Here is a 21,779-nt window from a genome sequence, read left to right as displayed (position 1 = left end):
TGATGAACATACATGCAAAAATCCTCAACAAAATACTAGCAAACAGAATCCAACAGCACATTAAAAGGATCATATATCATGATCAAGTGGGGTTTATCCCAGGAATGCAAGGGTTCTTCAATCTATGCAAATCAATCAATGTGACACACCATATTAACAAATTGAAGAAGAAAAACCATATGATCATCTCAATAGATGAAGAAAAAGCTTTTGACAAGATTCAACCCCATTTATGATAAAAACTCTCCAGAAAGTAGGTATAGAGGGAACCTACCTCACCATAATAAAGGCCAAATATGACAAACAAACAGCCAACATCGTTCTCAATGGTGAAAAACTGAAAACATTTCCTCTAAGATCAGAAACAAGACAAGGTTGCCCATTCTCACCACTGTTATTCAACGTAGTTTTGGAAGATGTAGCCACAGCAGTCAGAGAAGAAAATGAAATAAAAGGAATCCAAATCAGAAAAGAAGAAGCAAAATTGTCACTGTTTGCAGATGACATGATACTATACATAGAGAATCCTAAAGATGCCACCAGAAAACCACTAGAGCTAATCAATGAATTAGGTAGAGTAGCAGGACACACTATTAATTCACAGAAAACTCTTGCATTCCTATACACTAATGATCAAAAATCTGAAAGAGAAATTAAGGAAACACTCCCATTTACCATTGCAACAAAAAGAATAAAATACCTAGGAATAAACCCACCTAAGGAGACAAAAGACCTGTATGCAGAAAACTATAAGACACTGATGAAAGAAATTAGAGATGATACCAACAGATGGAGAGATATACCATGTTCTTGGATTGGAAGAATCTATATTATGAAAATGATTATACTACCCAAAGCAATCTACAGGTTCAGTGCAATCCCTATCAAACTACCCGTGGCATTTTTCACAGAACTAGAACAAAAAAGTGTACAATTTATATGGAAACACAAAAGACCCCAAATAGTCAAAACAATCTTGAGAAGGAAATGGAGCTGGAGAAATCAGGCTCCCTGACCTCATACTATTCTACAAAGCTACAGAAATCAAGACAGTATGGTACTGGCACCAAAACAGGAAATGTAGACCAGTGGAACAGGATAGAAAGCCTAGAGAAACCCACTCACCTATGGTCACCTTATCTTTGATAAAGGAGGTAAGAATATACAATGGAGAAAAGACATCCTCTTCAGTAAGTGGTGCTGGGGAAACTGGACAGCTACATGTAAAAGAGTGAAATTAGAACACTCCCTAACACCATACACAAAAATAAACTCAAAATGGATTAAACACCTGAATGTAAGACTGGACACTATAAAATCTTACAGGAAAACATAGGCAGAATGCCCTATGACATAAATCACAGCAAGATCCTTTTTGACCCACCTCCTAGAGAAATGGAAATAAAAACACAAATAAACAAATGGGACCTAATGAAACTTAAAAACTTTTGCACAGCAAAGGAAACCATAAACAAGATGAAAAGACAACCCTCAGAATGGGAAAAAATATTTGCAAACGAAGCAACTGACACAGATTAATCTCCAAACTTTACAAGCATCTCAAGCAGCTCAATATCAAAAAAAAACAACCCAATCCAAAAATGGGCTGAAGACCTAAATAGACATTTCTCCAGAGAAGATATACAGACTGCCAACAAACACATGAATGTATGCTCAACATCACTAATCACTAGAGAAATGCAAATCAAAACTCCAATGAGCTATCACCTCACACCCGTCAGAATGGCCATCATCAAAAAATCTACGAACATTAAATGCTGGAGAGGGTGTGGAGAAAAGGGATCCCTCTTGCACTGTTGGTGGGAATGTAAATTGATACAGCCACTATGGAGAACAGCATGGAGGTTCCTTAAAAAACTAAAAATAGAACTAACATATAACCCAGCACTCCCACTACTGGGCATATACCCTGAGAAAACCATAATTCAAAAACGTCATGTACCACAATGTTCATTGCAGCACTATTTCCTATAGCCAGGACATGGAAGCAACCTAAGTGTCCATCGATGAATGAATGGATAAAGAAGATGTGGCGCACATATACAATGGAATATTACTCAGCCATAAATAAATGAAATTGAGTTATATGTAGTGAGGTGGATGGACCTAGAGTCTGTCCAACAGTGAAGTAAGTCAGAAAGGAAAAACAAATAGCTAATACACATATATGGAATAAACAAAAAAGGTTCTGATGAACTTAGGGGCAGGACAGGAATAAAGATGCAGACATAGAGAATGGACTTGAGGACACAGGTGGTGGGGGAAGGGGAAGCTGGGACGAAGTGCAAGAGTAGTATATATACACTACCAAGTGTAAAATAGATAGCTAGTGGAAAGCAACTGCATTGCACAGGGAAATCATCTCAGTGCTTTGCTACCACCTAGCAGGGTGGGATAAGGAAAGTGGGAGAGAGAATCAAGAGGGTGGGGATATGGGGATATACATTTGCATATAGCTGATTCACTTTGTTATACAGCAGAAACTAACACAACACTGTAAAGCAATTATACTCCAATAAAGATGTTAAAAAATAAAGATACTGCATCATGCTACACTTTGAAGATCAAATATTTTCATAACCATTGTAGGCAATAAATAATGAGTAGAGTTAACAGAGGAACAGATTCTTAAAAAATAAAATTGCAGGCCTCCACAAAGAAGAGAGGAAAAGAAAGCAAATTGGTCAGTTCATATGCCTTGATTAGACTGTTCTTTGTGTCCTAGAAGGCCTAAACAGTGGCTTAAAAACATTAAGTCATCAACTCTGAAACAGGAGTGCAGAGGCAGAAGGTTTCCAGAGCTTTCCACCCCACAGAGGATAATAAGTTTCATTCTAATGACTATGTTGAATGGTGGCTAAGTTTTTTCATTAAAATGAACCCAGGAAAAACAACTGATTTTGCAGCTAGAGGCTCTCTTTTGATTCTTTATGAATTTTATGTCAGGGAGGACCAGAGCAGCCTCAGCCCATCAGTAGGTACCCCCCACTCTTATATCTTTCTCTCTTAATTTTAATCACAGATGGGGAGCCATCTCTCAGGAAGTCGAGAACATGGTTTCTTTTGTTGTTGTTCGTATTTGGTTTGGCGGTTTTGTTGTGTTTTATATTTTTTGTTTGTTTTTGTGTTTTGCTTTTGCCTGTGAAGGGTGGCAGAATATGCCACTCCAAAATATGCCACCTTGGCATAAAGATTATTTTGATTTAAAAGGACTTGAAAAATAGCAAATCCTATTCCCTTTTTTTTCTTAAAAGCAGGAGATGAAATTCTCATGTGAGTTATGTCCTCTGTAATAGAAGCAAAGTAACATTCTTATCATCAAGGACAAGAAGTTGAGACCCAGAGAATTCTACACAAATGGACCTTCTATAATAATTCTTATCTTCCTTTAGCCTCTGCCCATAATTCATTTACTTCTCCATAATTACCTCTCTTTGTTCAGCCAACTATAAAAAATCATGTAGATTCTGCCTTTCTTTGTGTCTTCATTCCTTATGAGGGCTCCTGTGTAACATAAAGTTTATATAAATTTGTATATATTTATACAAGTATATTCCTCAGTATCGGAGGGGAATTGGTTCCAGGACCCCCCTCAAATACCAATATCCAGGGATGCTCAAGTCCCTTATATACGATGGTGCAGTACAGTTGGCCCTCCACATCTGGTGCCAACCTTGCTTTTCTCCAGTTAATCAGTTTCTGTCAGTTTACTTCTCAGGCCCAGCTGAAAATTCTAAGAGGACAGAGGTGAAAATTTGCCTGCACTATACCTTTGGCATCTGTGGACTGAATCCAAATTTTTTGGACTTCTAAATGTGAAGACATTTCATAACCACTACTTCAATAGAAATAATTTATGTTAATTGGCATCCTACTGGAACTAAGATTTGACAGATCCTTTACTTAGTGCAGTGAGTGGCTAATTGAGGACACTTAGGTATAACAAAATGAAGGATATTTCCATAAACTGGTATACCATTTTTCCCTGCCCCCCTGCAACATTTATCTGCTGATGCATGCAGCCTAAGAGGAAAGACACGAGATGGGAGGACCCCTGGAAATATTACGCCCAATTAACACTTCTGGCTTTTATAAAATAGTGTTTATTTTACTCTTTATTGTTACTTTTTATCTAGTTTCACTGCTATGAAGCCATGCTTTTTAGCTCTTCTCTAAATGTTTATTTTATGTTTTGCATTTATATATGTACATATAAATATATTTGTATTTTGTCTATTGTAGTTAGCTTTGATATGAATCAACTTAAAATTTACATGAAGGCATGAATATGGTAATATCATAATGCCTTATTTAGAAATGCCTTTTTTTCTTTTTTTTTTTGTCTTTGCTCTTCCTTCTTTCTCCTTTCTCTTATATTAATTTCCCCATCCCTCCCTCAGATCTATAGCCTCTTGTGTATCCCCAATATGATTTTCTTTATTCTGAAACAGTGCTTCCTATATTCACATTTATATGTATACTGACTTTTTGTCAACATTTTTTTCACAAAAGTGGAAACATATCACATGTACTTTTCTACTTTTATCATTCAATAATACTTTTTGAAAAATCTCTCAAGTCAGTTAATGGCTTTATTTTTGTTCTTTTTATGGGTTGTACAGTATTCCATGGTATGGGCCCTCCATCATTTATTAAACCATTCCTCTGTTTTTAGTAATTTTCTTTGCTTCCAATTTTTTTGCCATAATGAACAACGTTGTAATAAACATTGTTGTACCTGTGTCCTTATGCAATTATTTTTATGGCATTGAATCCCAGGAGTGGAATTGCTAGTCATAAGGCAAATGAATTTTTAAAAGTTTATAGATGTTGCCAGATTGCTTTCCAAAAAGATTATAACTCTTCATATTTCTACCAGTAATGTGAAAGAGTATACTTTTCCTATACTTCTGCCAGCAGTAGGTATTAAAGCTCTTTTTAATTTTTCAGCTGTTGGTTGTAAAGCAGTATCTTGTGTTTAATTTGTATTTTCCTGAATGCTAGCAAATTTGAGTGGTTTTTCATATGTCTCATCTGTAACTTGCCTATTTATATCTTTTACCCATTTTCTGTTGGATTGTTTGTCTTTTTTTTTTTTAATGTGAGTGACTGTGAGGATATTTTTATGGTGTAGATATTTTCCCTTTGTATGTCATTTGGACAATTTTTTTTTCCAAAGCTAGTGTTAGTGTATTGACTTTGTATGGTACAAAAATGTTTTTAATTCTTAAATATTCAGATATTTGTATATTTTATAACTTTTGGTTTTTAGTCTTGCTTAAAGAGGCTTTCCTCAGTCCTAGCTTGTACATGAAGCTTTCAGATTCTTTTTTTATTTTTTTAAATACTGATTTTTTTAATTGGTTGTGTCAGTTGAAAAAAATGCACAGCCTAAAATTTAAGAATTATGTTTTCTTTGGCCGACTTTCTGAGGACTCAAACATGGAGGCAGCATCTCAGATAGAGCTGAGGGATGGCTCCCAAGAGGTAAGGGAGGAGCCCAGTTTTTGCAACAAAAGCCAGGCAGTCAGAACATCAAAAGATTACTGTTAATTAAAGAAAGCCAGACATCTCAAGTTAATGAATTTAGAGCTTTTATATGTATGGGAAGATACCAGAGTCTGTCTGGGCTCATTGAAATCATTCCTTTGATATGTACCTTATCTAACTAGGGCCAGTATCCTGCTTTCCCACCCTGAATCCTCTCAGGGTGCACAGTCCGGGAGTGGCTATAGTGGATGATGGCTTGATGGTCGCAAAACCCTTTGTTTACTGATATGGCAGGTGACATTCTTCATTCACAGTTGCAATATTATGTACCTTTTCCTTGGCTTAAATTTGGTGGTTTAGGGATGCTGATAATTTATACTCATCATGTAATACATGGATGTTGATAATTTCAGAAATATGGTTATAATATATGAAAGGTATTACCTTTCCCTGAAGACTACCCTGTAACCCTAGCTGAGTTGGATCTCTCTTGTCCAGCTCCTTATTTTGCCCTATTTGCACCTGTAACATTGACTTACCACTTTGAGTTGAAGTTGTATGCTTAAAAAATAGTCTATTTACTTAGCTAAGCTAAAAATTCTTCCAGGGTAGGTCTGTGTCATATTTATGTTTACATCTCTAGTGCCTAACAGTTCTTGATACCACTGGGTACTTAATAAATATTTGTGGAATTAATTTGAATTAGAGAAGTTTTTTTTTCTAGCTGCCTTAATTATTGTATTATAAGAACAGCTAAGCTTATTCCCTAATTCTGATAATGCAGTTTACCATTTATTAGGGTCTATTCTGCCAGGCACTATTCTAAAAATGTTACATGCCTTATCTCATATCTCATCACACCTCTATGAAGCAGATCGTGTTATCCTCTATTACAACTGATGAGCTCAAGGCCATACAAGTAGGAAGTGGCAGAATTGGAATTCAGCCGGAGTCTGGCTAGTTTGAAAGCCTATATTAATTTTCTCTCTGCCACACTGCTTTCCACCTTCAAAATTGTCTATTATTCCTATTCTAAAGATATATTTTTAAAGAAGAGCCATTGTTTGGTGATCTCTTTAGCTCTGAGGCATTTATTTTTTGTTTTACTAGTAATTACTCCAAGGCTCATTAATTTTGTTTGTAGGAAATAAAGAGAATAGTAACCATTCCTTTTAATACTAAAAAGTTAAAGTTATAAGACTGGGATAAGAGGAAACAGATGGAAAATTGTTCATAGTTCCTCTAATATCTAAGTATTATTGGACCTTACGTAAGGAAAGCACTGAAATATGTTTACCCCACCCCCTTCTGTAACTAGCATGTGGGAAAAACCTGTGGAACTAAACGATGAATGATGTGGACACCCAGGAAATCATTTTGAAAGAGAACTTTGTAAATAAGCACAACAATACCATTTATAATACATATTGATTTTTTTGAAAAATAAAATTATGTCTTACAAGTTCACTGTTCTATTTAAATTTGTTTGCTAGGAAGCCATGCATGGAATGAATCACTATATATATTACATGATAAGATCCAGTTAACAATAGGTAAACTGATTATGGTATTTACACCTTTGACATGTCATGTAATTGGTGATCATTTTAGCAAAAACTAATTATAAATATATGTAAATTAGATACATTATTTACTTTGTGGAGTTATCTTTTATATATTTAGATAGCTTACATAATGTTTATAATTATGCTATAATTCAATAATATAGTTACCTTAAACTTTTTGACTCAATATGATCTAAGTTAATATTGGGTATATTGTAATAACAAATAGAATATATAAGAGAAAAATCAATAATACATTTTTAGAATAAAATAATTTAAATATATTTAATTTTTCTATACAATTATAATAATTGAATGTCCGCATTAGAAAGTGAGTTATGAAATATCTCCCTTAATTTACAGTGGTATATCTCCAGAAAATAATGTGCTAAGGAAAAAGAAATCTTTTTTTCTATAAGCGAATGGGATTTGAAACCCACACTATCTTCCTTACCTTTTAGGTTTTATCTGTTCTTCATATCTGGATTCAAATATACATAGTGCCTTTTCTGACTATTCCAGACTAAAACAATATCATCCTTTGAACACCTCTGCAGTTAGCAACATTTGACATTCGTTCATTTATTTATTCCTCCATTCACCAATTATTTTCTTGCAGATGTTTCCAGCTTGTGAAATTTTGTCTATGGTAGTTTATTTAGACTGTTATCTGTTATATATATATATAATAGACTGCTTTGTGGCTTATGTTTTGAATCATGGTATAAGTTATAATCTTGGTAGGCCCCTAAAATGGCTAAAATTTAAAAGAATGGCGATTATCAAGTGTTAATGGTGTATGGAACAACTGGAACCCACACATTGTTGGTACACCTGCATTGGAAGCCAGTCTGACATGTTGCAAGGCTAAACATTTGGTTACTATAGGACTGAGCCATTTCATTTGTAGATATTTACCCAGGAGAAATGAAAACATGTATCCGCATAAATACCTATAGGTTCATGGTGGCTTTATTGATAATAGCCAAAAACTGGAAAGAACCCAAGTGTCCTTGAACTATTGATTGATAAACTAATTGTGGTATATCTCTATAGCAGTAGACTATTAAGAAATAGTAACAAATGACTAACATGTGCAACAACACAGATTAATCTCAAAAGCAAATAAACTACATTAAAGAAAGAAAACCAGAAATCAAAGAATGCATATAGCATGATCCCATTTATGTGAAATTCTAGAAGAGGCACAACTATGGTGACAAAAAGCTCAGCTGTGGTTGCTGGGAGCTGAGGATGGAGGGAGGCAGGTCTGCCTGCAGAAGGGCATGAGGGGCCTTTTCTGGGTGATCGGATGTTTCATATCTTGATCTAGTGATTATGGGCTTGGGTAGATTTTTAAAACTCATTGAACTGTACACTTAAAATTGCTGGATTATATTTATCTCCTAACAAGGGAACTCTGCTGTCAGTTTGCTATTCCTTTGAAGATAATCTACTCTTTTTTCTCTGGCAGCTTTTCAAAAATTTTTTAGGGAAGAAGGGTTCCTTAGTGTTCTGCAGTTTCATTACAGTATATCACGGTGTGATTTCTTTCCATTTATTTATCTTACTTGTGATTCACTTTGGTTACTGAAGCTGTAATTCATGCTTTCATCAGTTCTGGAAAATTCTCTATCACTATCTCTCAAATGTTATCTCTTCCTTTTTATTCTCTTCCTTTGGGACTCTCATTACACTTATATTACATTTTCTAATAATATTCTCCATCTCTCCTACTTTTCATTTCCTTACCTCTCTGTGCTAAAGTCTAAGTAAATCTTTTAGATTATATTCCAGTTCCTCTTTCTTTCATTTATATTCATCTGCTTTTTAATCCACCTATTTAATAGTATATTTTAATTTTTAGAAGCTCTGTTTGATTTTTTTCTCAAATATCTGTCTTTTAAAAACGTATATTGTTCCTTGTTCATATTTTTCATTCCCTTTTTTTAATTTTTAAAAATATTTGAATTTGTATAAATTATATTTTATGTTTGAGAAATCCAGCAGTTTAAGTCCTTGGTGGTCAAATTCTGCTGTTTGTTAATGAGTTCTGACTCATTAATGCTGGTTATTTCCCTGTGAGTTCTGTTTTTTGGATTGTGAGTGCCTATTGACTAGGACTTATCTGTAGAAACCTTGAAAACTCTGAATTGAGCGATTATCACTGAAGAGATTTATAGTTCCTTCTGCCAGATTCCTGGAGCCAATTAAAGTTAATTCTTTTTTTTATTATTTTTTTTTATTTTTTATTTTTTAATTTTTTGCTTTATAACAAATTTAATCAGTTATACATATACATATGTTCCCATATCCCCTCCCTTTTGCGTCTCCCTCCCACCCTCCCTATCCCACCCCTCCAGGCGGTCACAAAGCACTGAGCTGATCTCCCTGTGCTATGCGGCTGCTTCCCACTAGCTATCTACCTTACGTTTGGTAGTGTATATATGTCCATGCCGCTCTTTCACTTTGTCACAGCTTACCCTTCCCCCTGCCCATATCCTCAAGTCCATTCTCTAGTAGGTCTGTGTCTTTATTCCTGTCTTACCCCTATGTTCTTCATGACATTTTTTTTTCTTAAATTCCATATATATGTGTCATAAGCAATGTGAATTTGAACCCGTCTCACCTTGAGAGCAGGATGTGGACTCTCAAGAGAATTTTTCCCTTCCAGAGGTCACCCTAGATAGGCAAATGTCCTTTTCATTTTCCTTTCCTGATGGTAGATTACTTTTTTCTAGTCAGTCTATTAATGATGATAAAAGAGATCTAGTTCCAACTCTTGATCTTACTGAATCCTGAGCTCTATACTCCTGATCCCTTCTGGACAATGAAAACCCAGAGGGTCTAGGATCCAGGGAGTGTCCAGTAAACGCCTTCAGGGCAGCCACTACTTTGGACAATGAAAAAAATTCAATAGAATGGTTTGAAAAATAAATAAAAACACCTTAATCAATTATGAATTATTAATACTAATTACCTATGTTAAGAATGTGTGTGTGTGTATTTGGGAAATACTTTAAATATGAATTTGTTTCCTGCTTGTGACATCAAGGATTACATATACAATTTTGTATTCAACTGATGACACTCAAAACATTGAGACCTAAAAAAAAAACAACAAACCATTGTTTTCAAGGTCAAATCAAATTGGAAAAAATCATTCTTCACTCCATTTATAAGACCTAGGTAACTTGTCTTGGTAAAGCTAGTACTAAAAATGCCTTTTTGTAGACAGGTAGTTAGAATACCATACAGAACTCATTTTTGACAGTCAAAACCAAAATTATTTGCAAGCCATAGATACATACAGCCTTGTAGGCTGACACCTCACTTAACTGTTAAATCACCTAAAATATTACCTTGTCTTTCTTTTATGTGAATTCAGGAGCACAAAGCTATTTAAAATTCCTTCTCTAGAGAGATTCTATTAGAAGTATTATATTTCTTTGGCAGTCCTAAAAGGAACCAGCTCAATATTTTAACATCATATATTTTAAAGCTACTTTGGGTTATTTTTTTAAAAGTTAGATTGAAGCCTGAGAAATTAAATATGTGTATATGGCATGAATTTTAGCAGGGTTCTACAGCTCAAAGAGTTATTTCACACCCTGTCTAGTGTCTAGGTGAACCATTCTCTATTAGCGTAGCAACATTCAAATATGTAAGTGATTAGTAAGTGAAAACCAATAGATTGTGCTTTCACCTGCTACTCTCTGCATGCTTGTATATGTACAAATAGATAGATTGTGTTTTCACATGTAAGTTTTAGAATATCCCAGAAGGGCATAAGAATAAAAGAAAAATAAGATTCACTGTACCGTTAAAGATAGTCTATAGCCCCAGTGCAAATGTGAGGGAAAGAAATCACTGAAGCATAACTCAGGTAATTTTAAAAGACTGATGCTAATAGACAGTAGAGGCTGAACACATTCTGAATTATAAAATGAAAGAAAACAGTGGACAAAGGAAGATAATAGCAATAATAACTATAGCTTACTGAGTTCTTACTGTACATAAGAACTAGATTGAGTGCTTTACTTAAAAAGTCTCAACTGTAAGAGAATCCATTTATCAAGTGTTTAATACATGCCACTTTTATCCATAGAACCACTTTTTGAGTTAGGTACTATTATTTGCCCCATTCTGCAAATGAGGAAACCGATGCTTGAGTTTTATCAACTTGTCCAAGATTACATAAACTTGGAAGTGTTAAGTCAGACCTCAAAGCCAAGACAGGCTGATTGCAGAGACCATGCTCTATGACAACCTCTCCATTATATTCTCATCTAACTACTAACCTGCATCTCAACCCAGTTAGGGCATGTCTAATCCATCCCATTTCAAAGGTAGACAAATGGAGATAGAAACTAAGTAATTTGCACAAGATTACTTATAACTGCATAAAGATTAAAACTGGTTTAGTCTGTTTCCAGAATCTATGCACTTTCTACTGTATTATTCAACCTTTGTGAAAGTGTTTTTCATTCTTCAGTTATACATTCATTTGGTCATTCATTTAACAAATGTTTATTGAGCACTTTGTATGGTGCATTCTTTTGCGCTCTGTGAATACTCTCGTGAACATGAAACACAAAGTTCCAAAATTTACGTTCTAGTGGAGGAAAGATAGGCAATAAACCAATAAACTAGGAAGTAAATATCATGTTAGTGGGTGCAATGAAGAAAAATAAAGCATTGCAAGGGGCTAGAAAATGATGGGAAGTTGGATATATTTAAAAATTTAAAATAAGATAGTCAATGCAAGGAAATGTGCAACTGTCACTGGTAATTTTATGATACTGTTATTTTCTATCACAAGTATCTTGACTCCTTGATTTATATGACATTGAAACTGAATCTGAGTTTTATATCAGATTCACTTTCCAGAAGAATATGCTTGACTTAGAACCTACCATTTCATTGCAGAAATGATTGGTTTTATTTCATATTTCTGCTTGAATGGTTATTTGAGGAGACAAAATAGGTAATTGTTTCCTTTCTAAGTACTTGTCCAAACTAACCAGCTTAATAAGGTAAACAAATATTTGGATTTATTAGGAGAATGTGCCTTGCCAACAGTTAAGTAAAAGGGTCTTCTCCCCATCATTAATACTTGATGTGGGATATTAGTTCTTAGAAGGAATCTCATGATAAAATGACTAGTGATGTCAGCAACTAATTGACTGATTTTAATTGAAGAACATTTATATGAGAGTATGATGTATTCAACTTTTTCTGCTTTTCTTTAAAAAACTGAAACTCTTCTTCCCAGTAGTAATTAAAAATAAACAGCAGTCATTTACTTACTGTGGGCTTCTAGTGGTCACAACACCTTGCATGAGTGAGTGATCTAAAGCAAAGCAATTCAACACTGAAATTATCTTGAAAACTAAAAACCATTCTAGATAATGAATAGTTTCAATTTCTATAGCACCAACTTATGTGCAGTTTTCCTTTTTTATGTATTCTTCTGCATATATACAACTTAGTAACTAACAGAAATGGTCTGATTGGGACTCCACCTCAAAGAACAGTGTATAAAGCTCAGTCTCTGGGGTTAAGTCTGTAGACTTGGGGGTGACATTTATTCATTCAACTATTATTTATTGAGAAGCTTCTTTAAGCTAGACATTGTCTGGAATTCTTTGGGGAATGAAAGAAGAAAAAAATAGTCTCTTCCCTGAAAAGACTTTATTATTATAGGCTTGGGATAATATTTAATCTAATTCCATCCCTTTTATTTAATTAGTTATATTATAATTTATGTAACCAATCTCTTGTTGATTATTTAGAAAGATAATTTTTTGTTGTTGTTACAAAAGGCCTGTGTTGAACATCTCTGGTAATAAATATTTGTCCATATTTCTGATTATTTCTTTGGAATGGATTTCTATCAGTAATATAACTAGGTCAAAAGGTACATACATTTTAGTCTATTAATAAATTTGACAAAAATGGGCCCCCAATGTCAAAATAGGAAAAAACTTGTATCACTTTACATTGCCACCAACACAGTACAAGAGAGCCTTTCCTTACTTGGTTTCCTTGTCAGCCTTAAGAAGACAGAATGTTCCACTAAATGTATATCGTCGATCATTGCTCTCCAAATATTGTCTTCAAAATTGTTGAAAAGTTTCTCATTTTCAAGAATGATTTATGGGATTTCCCTGGTTGTGCAGTAGTTAAGAATCCGCCTGCCAATGCAGGGATATGGGTTCGATCCCTGGTCCAGGAAGATCCCACATGCCATGGAACCACTAAACCCGTGTGCCACAACTACTAAGCCTGCGCTCTAGAGCACACAAGCCACGACTACTGAGCCCTGCGCACCTAGAGCCCATGCTCTGCAACAAGAGAAGACACCGCAATGAGAAGCTGACATAGGACAACAAAGAGTAGCCCCTGCTCGCTGCAGCTAGAGAAAGCCCTCACACAGCAACGAAGACCCAACGCAGCCAAAAATTAAAAAAAAAAAAATTATTTATGAAATTGAATGGTGCTAATCAAAAATTTTCAGTTGACATTGATAGCTTATATTTGACAAGAGATCATCTAGGGTTTTTTTTTCTTATATATTCTGAATTTTAAAGTATTAAGAGGTTATGAAAATTCTGTCAGTTGGTTTGAGAAGTTTATTTGACTAAAAAAATGAAGATTGCAGCTGGCCAAGTTGACCATTGAGGTAAAAGCAGATGTCAGAAATAAAATAGATCTGCATTTTGTTGGGGCTTATTGAGTTTTATAAAAACATAGGATATTGTGAATTAAGTTAAGTAGCAAACCATTATCTGGTGCTAGTGCATCTTGTTTAAGCACAAAATTCCTACCTACAGAAACATGAAAAAAAATACTGTGGGTAGGTTTACAGGGTCTTAACCACATCTTATTTAAAAAGAAAATTCTAGAGTAGCCTTACATGTAACCTATAATAATCTGTTGCATCTTTACAGTAGTATTTTTACCTTTCCTGAATTTGTATGCTTAGCTGTTTGGTCTCTCTCTTTTCTGATCTTTTCTCAATGGTTATGCTGTTTATTTCTAGAACTATTGGACACAAAAACCGCTATGTCAAAGTCCCCCGTGGTCACATCTGGGTTGAAGGTGATCATCATGGACACAGTTTTGACAGTAATTCATTTGGGCCGGTAAGTCTTCTTATTACTCATATGATTGGATTTCAAATGTAGGAACAAAAGTATGTCACACAGGTTGCTCAGGTAGCCCAGCCAAGAGTAGTTGTGAATTTTATAGTGGAACAGATTATATTTGAAAATTTCCTTTTAAATATCATATAGATAATGTAAGCTGTCAATGTGTGTGTGTGTGTGTGTGTGTGTGTGTCTAGAAAAGAACTTCGACAACTCAATAAAGTGCCAAAAGATGCTTTCAGCTGACTACCCGATCCCAGTGGCAATGGTTGTTTTTTCCTCACATAAATGCTTTGTACTTTATGTTTTTAGTTAGTATTTAACAGAAATAATGTATAAAAGACCTATAGACATCAATTTTCTAAGTAATTAGTTAAAAAGGCATGTATAATAGAAATCATATTGGTAACTAACATTTTTCAGCTTTTAATTTATAACAGAAATGCCCACATTCCTTATACCATGTTTACATTCCATAAAATATGTGACTAAATTCATATAATTTTTTTCATTTTTGAATATGTACAGAAATTCTCTATTTATGAACCCCTGCGACAAATAATTATATGAAGTGAAGAATATTTTAGTTAATGGAAACTGCACCTGATTTCTAGTCACCTATGTCTCTTTAAAAACTTGGATCTTCAACCCGTTAGATTTTCCTACATCTAGATGTAGCCATACTTGTATGTATGTAGAAGTTAATATTGAGCACCTTTAGATAGGTTTGCAAAAAAAGTTAGCCACATCCTTTTGTCTAAAACTAAATGTTGGTGGTCTCTATAAAACAATTTCCTTCACCTATCCTGAGGGACCACTATTATTGTCACGGGAGAAGCAGTCACTTGACTCACTTTTGGCTAAAAGTATAGCAAGAGACTTGAGGTTGGATAAGTATTGTGCGTAAGTGGAAGGGAACTTTAGGTGATGACCCCTACTTCTTTTTTCTAGCTGCAGTGATGATAAGAAAAATATCTAAGGTCTTTCTTGCTTTTGAGTAGTACTTATTATAAAAATACAATTGAATCGTTGTAGGGTATATTAAAGATGGAATGAACAGATTGGAAATGTTGTAGATCACTTAGAGAGTATAGTAGAAGTGACTGTCATGAAGAAGCTTAGTAGCAACCTGAAAGTGAAAATAAATCACCTAAAAGCAGTTTTATTTCTCTCTCATCAATAAGATTAAATCTATTAAATGTAGCATGTTGGCCAAGTCCACATTAAAATGTTAACTTTAGTTTGGGTTTTAATTGGTAGGGTAGTGACTCTGAAATGAAGTGCTAAAAATGTTGTTGTTTTGTTATTAGTTGTGGGGTGTGGGGTAAATAATTACTAATAATAAAGTACTAAAGTTTGAGATTGCTTTGCTTTTTCTTTATTAGTAAATAAAGCTAGTGCAATCTTATCTATATAATTATATAATTGTCAGTCACTCATATTCCAGATGCTTTCTTATTTGGGAGAGAAAAATGATAAGGTTGATAGCCAGAATATTGGGAATTGCACATAACCTTCAATATCATATCTATTGTGTAGTTCTTTCTGGGCTGTCTTTCCTGCTGTGTACTTAATAATAGTATTATGAACCACTGAAGTATAAGTAGACACATGAAAGTTGAAAATATATCATGTATGGAAATATCCTCTCTCACTTATATCTTAAAAAAAAGAAAAAGAAAAAGTGAGAACCATGTGGGAAGGCCAATCTCATTGTGTTTATTACAGTAAGAAACTATGATATGCAAAGCACTGACAAATACGTTCTGTGCAGGACTTTAATGCCGTTGGTTTACATCAAGTTTTTAAAAGAAATCTACTCATTAATTATAACTTGAACCAGTAATATGAGTCAGAGACACAAAACCATTTTGAAATTTAGTGGTTGTTTTCTTTTTTTTTTTAATGGATATAAATATATGGATGCAGAATGGCTTTTGGTTCATAAGTTGGACTAGATATAGATTTCCATTCACTTAATTCGTATTGTTTTTACTTGTCAAAATTAAATGAAGAACCTGTACTAGGGTGAAGGAAAACATTTGTCACATCATATACTAACCTACTTGTATTTGATGAGTTTTAGTACATATATTTTTACCCTTACAGTGAGCTCTCATGTTTTATGTTCCAGTAACATTTATGATTAGGAAAAATAATTAATAATGATGCTCCCAAATAAGTTTCAAAAGGACAGAGGGAAAAAAATTGAATTAAAGCCCTACAATTTTTATTTAAAGCTAAGTTGTGATGTTTGAGTATAGAGATTTCTTATTTTTTATTAATTAATGGTTATCTGAATCATTAAATTATTTTAATATTTTTATAATTCTCAGAAATAAAAACTCAAGTTTTACAATTCTAAAAAAACCAGAATAATCTTGAATCTTACACTGCATATACACTTGAAAGTTGTTATATTTTTCCAGGAATTCTCAGTTGGATTTTTTGGCTTATCCATCAATATATTTGGAGATTGTCTGTGAAAGGTCAGTTAAGTTTCAGGCTTTCTGGATTGTTGATTCATTTCTCCCCTTGGAAGCAGGGAATGCACTTTTCCAGAAAGTAAACATCCTATCTAAAAATCAGCCCGCATTGTTCCAGGATGCTTATCTTGACTTTGTAGAAATTCACTGAAGCCTTTACCCTTCATATCCCTCCCAAATAACTTCAGAATTGTATCCAAATCTGTTTAATATGCTTTAACTCTTTGAATTGTAATTATACTATATCATAGCATCTCGTCAGTGTATTTTAAATTGTTGCCTATGGGTAATCACAATGGAGCTTTTTCCATATTTGAGTAGATTTTTACTTGTAATCTAGTGAAAAATAAGAAAAGAATATCTTACTCTTTTTTCCTAGTTTGTTTTAATATTTCCTATGTATTTCTTAATATTTGATTTGCTTTTCTGATTTGGTTTATTGCCACTATATGTAGGCTGGAGAGGGAATTAAAGAGTTTTATGAGTGAAAGATGAATAATGGATTATGAATTTAAAGATACCAATGTTAAGTTATAGTAATAGAATGCATCACAACAGAATAAGATCCTACATCTGCGCTTTTAACTTGTAGAGGATGACATTATGGAAATAAACTAGTAGACTCCTTTATGAACATGGATATAGTAAAACAGAAAATCAGATAACCTTAGTTTTGGACCTCATCAGTCACATAACTTGTATGGGTCTACATTTCCTCATGTATAAAAGGATGAATTTCCTCTCCTCTGAATTCATCTTGAATGATTATTTAATAAAATGGGCATATATTATATATATATATATATATATACACACACACACACACACACATATATAAATATATAATTTATTTAATGTACTCCTATTTTACATTGCTGAGGATGTTTACTAAAAATTTAATAATATATATTTTTTAAAAAAATATATAAAATCTTTTGATTATGTATATGGAAAAGTTTGTGGGGTTTTTTGTTTTTTTGTTTTTTTTGTTTTTTGCGGTATGCGGGCCTCTCACTGTTGTGGCCTCTCCCGTTGCGGAGCACAGGCTCCGGACGCGCAGGCCCATCGGCCATGGCTCACGGGCCTAGCCGCTCCGCGGCATGTGGGATTTTCCCGGACCGGGGCACAAACCCGTGTCCCCTGCATCGGCAGGCGGACTCTCTACCACTGCGCCACCAGGGGAGCCCCGCCCTAGAAAGGTTTTAATGAACATCCTCAGCAACCTAAAACAGGAATACAATTAAACTATGTTTCCTCCAGAGGATGAACTATTATGCAGTTGTTAAAAATCTATATATGTGAAGAATTTTAATAACATCATGTTCATGATATTGTTTTAGGTGAATACGTGAAAATAAAGAAGAGAATACACAGTATTATGTTAATTGTGCCAGTTGTTATGATTATGGTCAATTCTTTTTTATAGCTTTGTACTTCTCTATATTCTAAAAGGTCTGCAACAAATTTTTATTACCTTATAATCAGAAGAAAACAAATTAGTCAAAAAAATAAGATAAAGGTGAGTAAAGTAAATGACTTCTAAGTTTTATTCTGACTAAATTCTGTTAAAGTGTTTTATGGTGCTATGGCCAGAGGGAAAAATATCACAGATGTGATTGGGTAGGAAATGTTTCAGTTATGAATTTGTCTCCATGGAAGATCTCTGTGCCAAACCTCTTGAATATATCATCATTGCACAATGATAGAAAATGTCCTATTGCATCATAATATGGATTCACTAATGTATGACTTTAGCTCAGATTTCTAGTTTGAGAAATATATTTTGTTAGTATCCTTTAAGATTGTTGTCTAGAAGTGTTTTTCAGTGCATATTACTACTTGATGTCACTGGATTGGGTATTAAAGATATCTGATGATTGCTTAGAAAATTCAGAAACAACTTCTGTTAGTAATTCTTTTGCTATGTGGAAGACATTAGCCTTTCCCTTTACCATCCCTGTTTCCATGTAGATGACATTAATACATTTCTATTGTGGCCATGTTCTTTGCCAGCACCCAAAAGTAACTGATTACAATTAATATTGATGCATTTTCTGCTTGCTATAAAAGGAAATCACATAAAAGTCAAATTTTATATTTTTATGTGTGTGTACATAGCTGTGAATTTTCTTTATTTTTTTAATGAATTTTATTGTATTTATTTTTTATACAGCAGGTTCTCATTAGTTATCTATTTTATACACATCAGTGTATACATGTCAATCCCAATCTCCCAATTCATCCCACCACCCCCGACTGTCCCCCGCTTGGTGTCCATACATTTGTTCTCTATATCTCTATTGCTGCCTTACAAACAGGTTCATCTGTACGATTTTTCTAGATTCCACATATATGTGTTAATATATGATATTTGTTTTTCTCTTTCTGACTTGCTTCACTCTGTATGACAGTCTCTGGTCCATTCACGTCTCTACAAATGACCCAGTTTCATTCCTCTTTATGGCTGAGTAATATTCCATTGTATATATGTACCACATCTTCTGTATCCATTCGTCTGTCGATGGGCATTTAGGTTGTTTCCATGACCTGGCTATTGTAAATAGTGCTCCAAAAAACATTGGCGTGCATGTGTCTTTTTGAATTATGGTTTTCTCTGGGCATATGCCCAGTAGTGGGATTGCTGGGTCATATGGTAATTCTATTTTTAGTTTTTTAAGGAACCTCCATACTGTTCTCCATAGTGGCTGTATCAATTTACATTCCCACCAACAGTGCAAGAGGGATCCCTTTTCTCCACACCCTCTCCAGCATTTGTTGTTTGTAGATTTTCTGATGATGCCCATACTAACTGGTGTGAGGTGATAGCTCATTGTAGTTTTGATTTGCATTTCTCTAGTAATTAGGGATGTTGAGCAGCTTTTCATGTGCTTCTTGGCCATGTGTATGTGTTCTTTGGAGAGATGTCTATTTAGGTCTTCTGCCCATTTTTGGATTGTGTTGTTTGTTTTTTAATATTGAGCTGCATGAGCTGTTTATATATTTTGGAGATTAATCATTTGTCCGTTGATTTGTTTACAAATATTTTCTCCCATTCTGAGCGTTGTCTTTTCATCTTGTTTATAGTTGCTTTTGCTGTGCAAAAGCTTTTACGTTTCATTAGGTCCCAGTTGTTTCTTTTTGTTTTTATTTCCATATACTCTGGGAAGTGGGTCAAAAAAGATCTTGCTGTGATTTATGTCAAGGAGTGTTCTTCCTATCTTTTCCACTAAGTGTTTTATAGTGTCTGCTCTTACAGTTAGGTGTTTAATCCTTTTTGTTTTGCGGTATGCAGGCCTCTCACTGCTGTGGCTTCTCCCATTGCGGAGCACAGGCTCCGGATGCATAGGCCCAGCGGCCATGGCTCACGGGCCCAGCACTCCGCGGCATGCGGGATCCTCCCAGACCGGGGCATGAACCCATGTCCCCTGCACCGGCAGGCAGACTCTCAACCACTGCACCACCAGGGAAGCCCTGTTTAATCCATTTTGAGTTTTTTTTGTGTGTGTATGGTATTAGGGAGTGTTTTAATTTCATTCTTTTACATGTAGCTGTCCAGTTTTCCCAGCACCACTTATTGAAGAGACTGTCTTTTCTCCATTGTATATCCTTGCCTCCTTTGTCATAGATTAGTTGACCATAGGTGCGTGGGTTTATCTCTGGGCTTTCTATCCTGTTCCATTGATCTACATTTCTGGTTTAGTGCCAGTACCATATTGCCTTGATTACTGTAGCTTTGTAGTATTGTCTGAAGTCAGGGAGTCTGATTCCTCCAGCTCCGTTTTTTTCCCTCAAGACTGCTTTACCGATTCGGGGTCTTTTGTGTCTCCATACAAATTTTAAGACTTTTGTTCTAGTTTTGTAAAAATTGCCAGTGGTAATTTGATAGGGATTGCACTGTATCTGTAGATTGCTTTGATTAGTATAGTCATTTTCACAATATTGATTCTTCCAATCCAAGAACATGGTATATCTCTCCATCTGTTTGTGTCATCTTTGATTTCTTTCATTAGTGTCTTATAGTTTTCTGAGTACAGGTCTTTGACCTCCTTAGGTAGGTTTATTCCTAGGTATTTTATTCTTTTTGTTGCAATGGTAAAAGGGATTGTTTCCTTAATTTCTCTTTCTGATCTTTTGTTGTTAGAGTATAGGAATGCAAGAGATTTCTGTGCATTAATTTTGTATCCTGCAACTTTACAAGATTCATTGATTAGCTCTAATAATTTTATGGTGGCATCTTTAGGATTATCCATGTATAGTATCATGTCATCTGCAAACAGTGACAGTTTTATTTCTTCTTTTCCAATTTGTATTCTTTTTATTTCTTTTTCTTCTCTGATTGCCATGGCTACGACTTCCAAAAATGTGTTGAATAATAGTGGCAAGAGTGGACATCCTTGTCTTGCTTCCTGACATTAGAGGAAATACTTTCAGTTTTTGACCATTGAGAATGATGTTTGCTGTGGGTTTGTTGTATGTGGCCTTTATTATGTTGAGGTAGGTTCCCTCTATGCCTACTTTCTGGAGAGTTTTTATCATAAATGGGTGTTGAATTTTCTCAACAGCTTCTTCTGCATCTATTGAGATGATCATATAGTTTTTATTGTTCACTTCGTTAATATGGTATATCACATTGATTGATTTGTGTCTATTGAAGAATCCTTGCATCCATGGGATAAATCCCACTTGATCATGGTGTATGATCCTTTTAATGTGCTGTTAGATTCTATTTGCTAGTATTTTGTTGCGGGTTTTTGCATCTATATTCATCACTGATATTGATCTGCAATTTTCTTTTTTTATATTATCTTTGTCTGGTTTTGGTATCAGGGTGATGCTGGCCTTGTAGAATGAGTTTGGGAGTGTTCCTTCCTCTGCAATTTTTTGGAAAAGCTTGAGAAGGATGGGTGTTAGCTCTTCTCTAAATGATAGAATTCACCTGTGAAGCCATCTGGTCCTGGACTTTTGTTTGTTGAAAGATTTTATCACAGTTTCAATTTCTTTACTAGTGATTGGTCTGTTCATATTTTGTATCTTCCTGGTTCAGTCTCCCAAGTTTATACCTTTTT

The 21,779-nt window shown here is 34.5% G+C and overlaps 1 protein-coding gene across 1 annotated transcript in view; it reads left to right on the top strand.

Annotated features, from left to right (window-relative positions):
• Positions 1 to 21,779, top strand: part of IMMP2L (inner mitochondrial membrane peptidase subunit 2) — a 903,124-nt gene that overhangs the window by 684,449 nt on the left and 196,896 nt on the right. The window contains exon 6 of the mRNA XM_081244027.1: positions 14,122 to 14,224. Coding sequence (XP_081100153.1) covers positions 14,122 to 14,224 — 103 coding nt within the window. The remainder of the gene's footprint in view (positions 1 to 14,121; positions 14,225 to 21,779) is intronic.

Source organism: Mesoplodon bidens, assembly GCF_964165515.1.
Source record: "Mesoplodon bidens genome assembly, chromosome: 9".
NCBI lineage: Eukaryota > Metazoa > Chordata > Mammalia > Artiodactyla > Ziphiidae > Mesoplodon > Mesoplodon bidens.
Note: the sequence above shows the minus strand (reverse complement) of the source record. Positions and strands in the feature narration are given on the sequence as shown.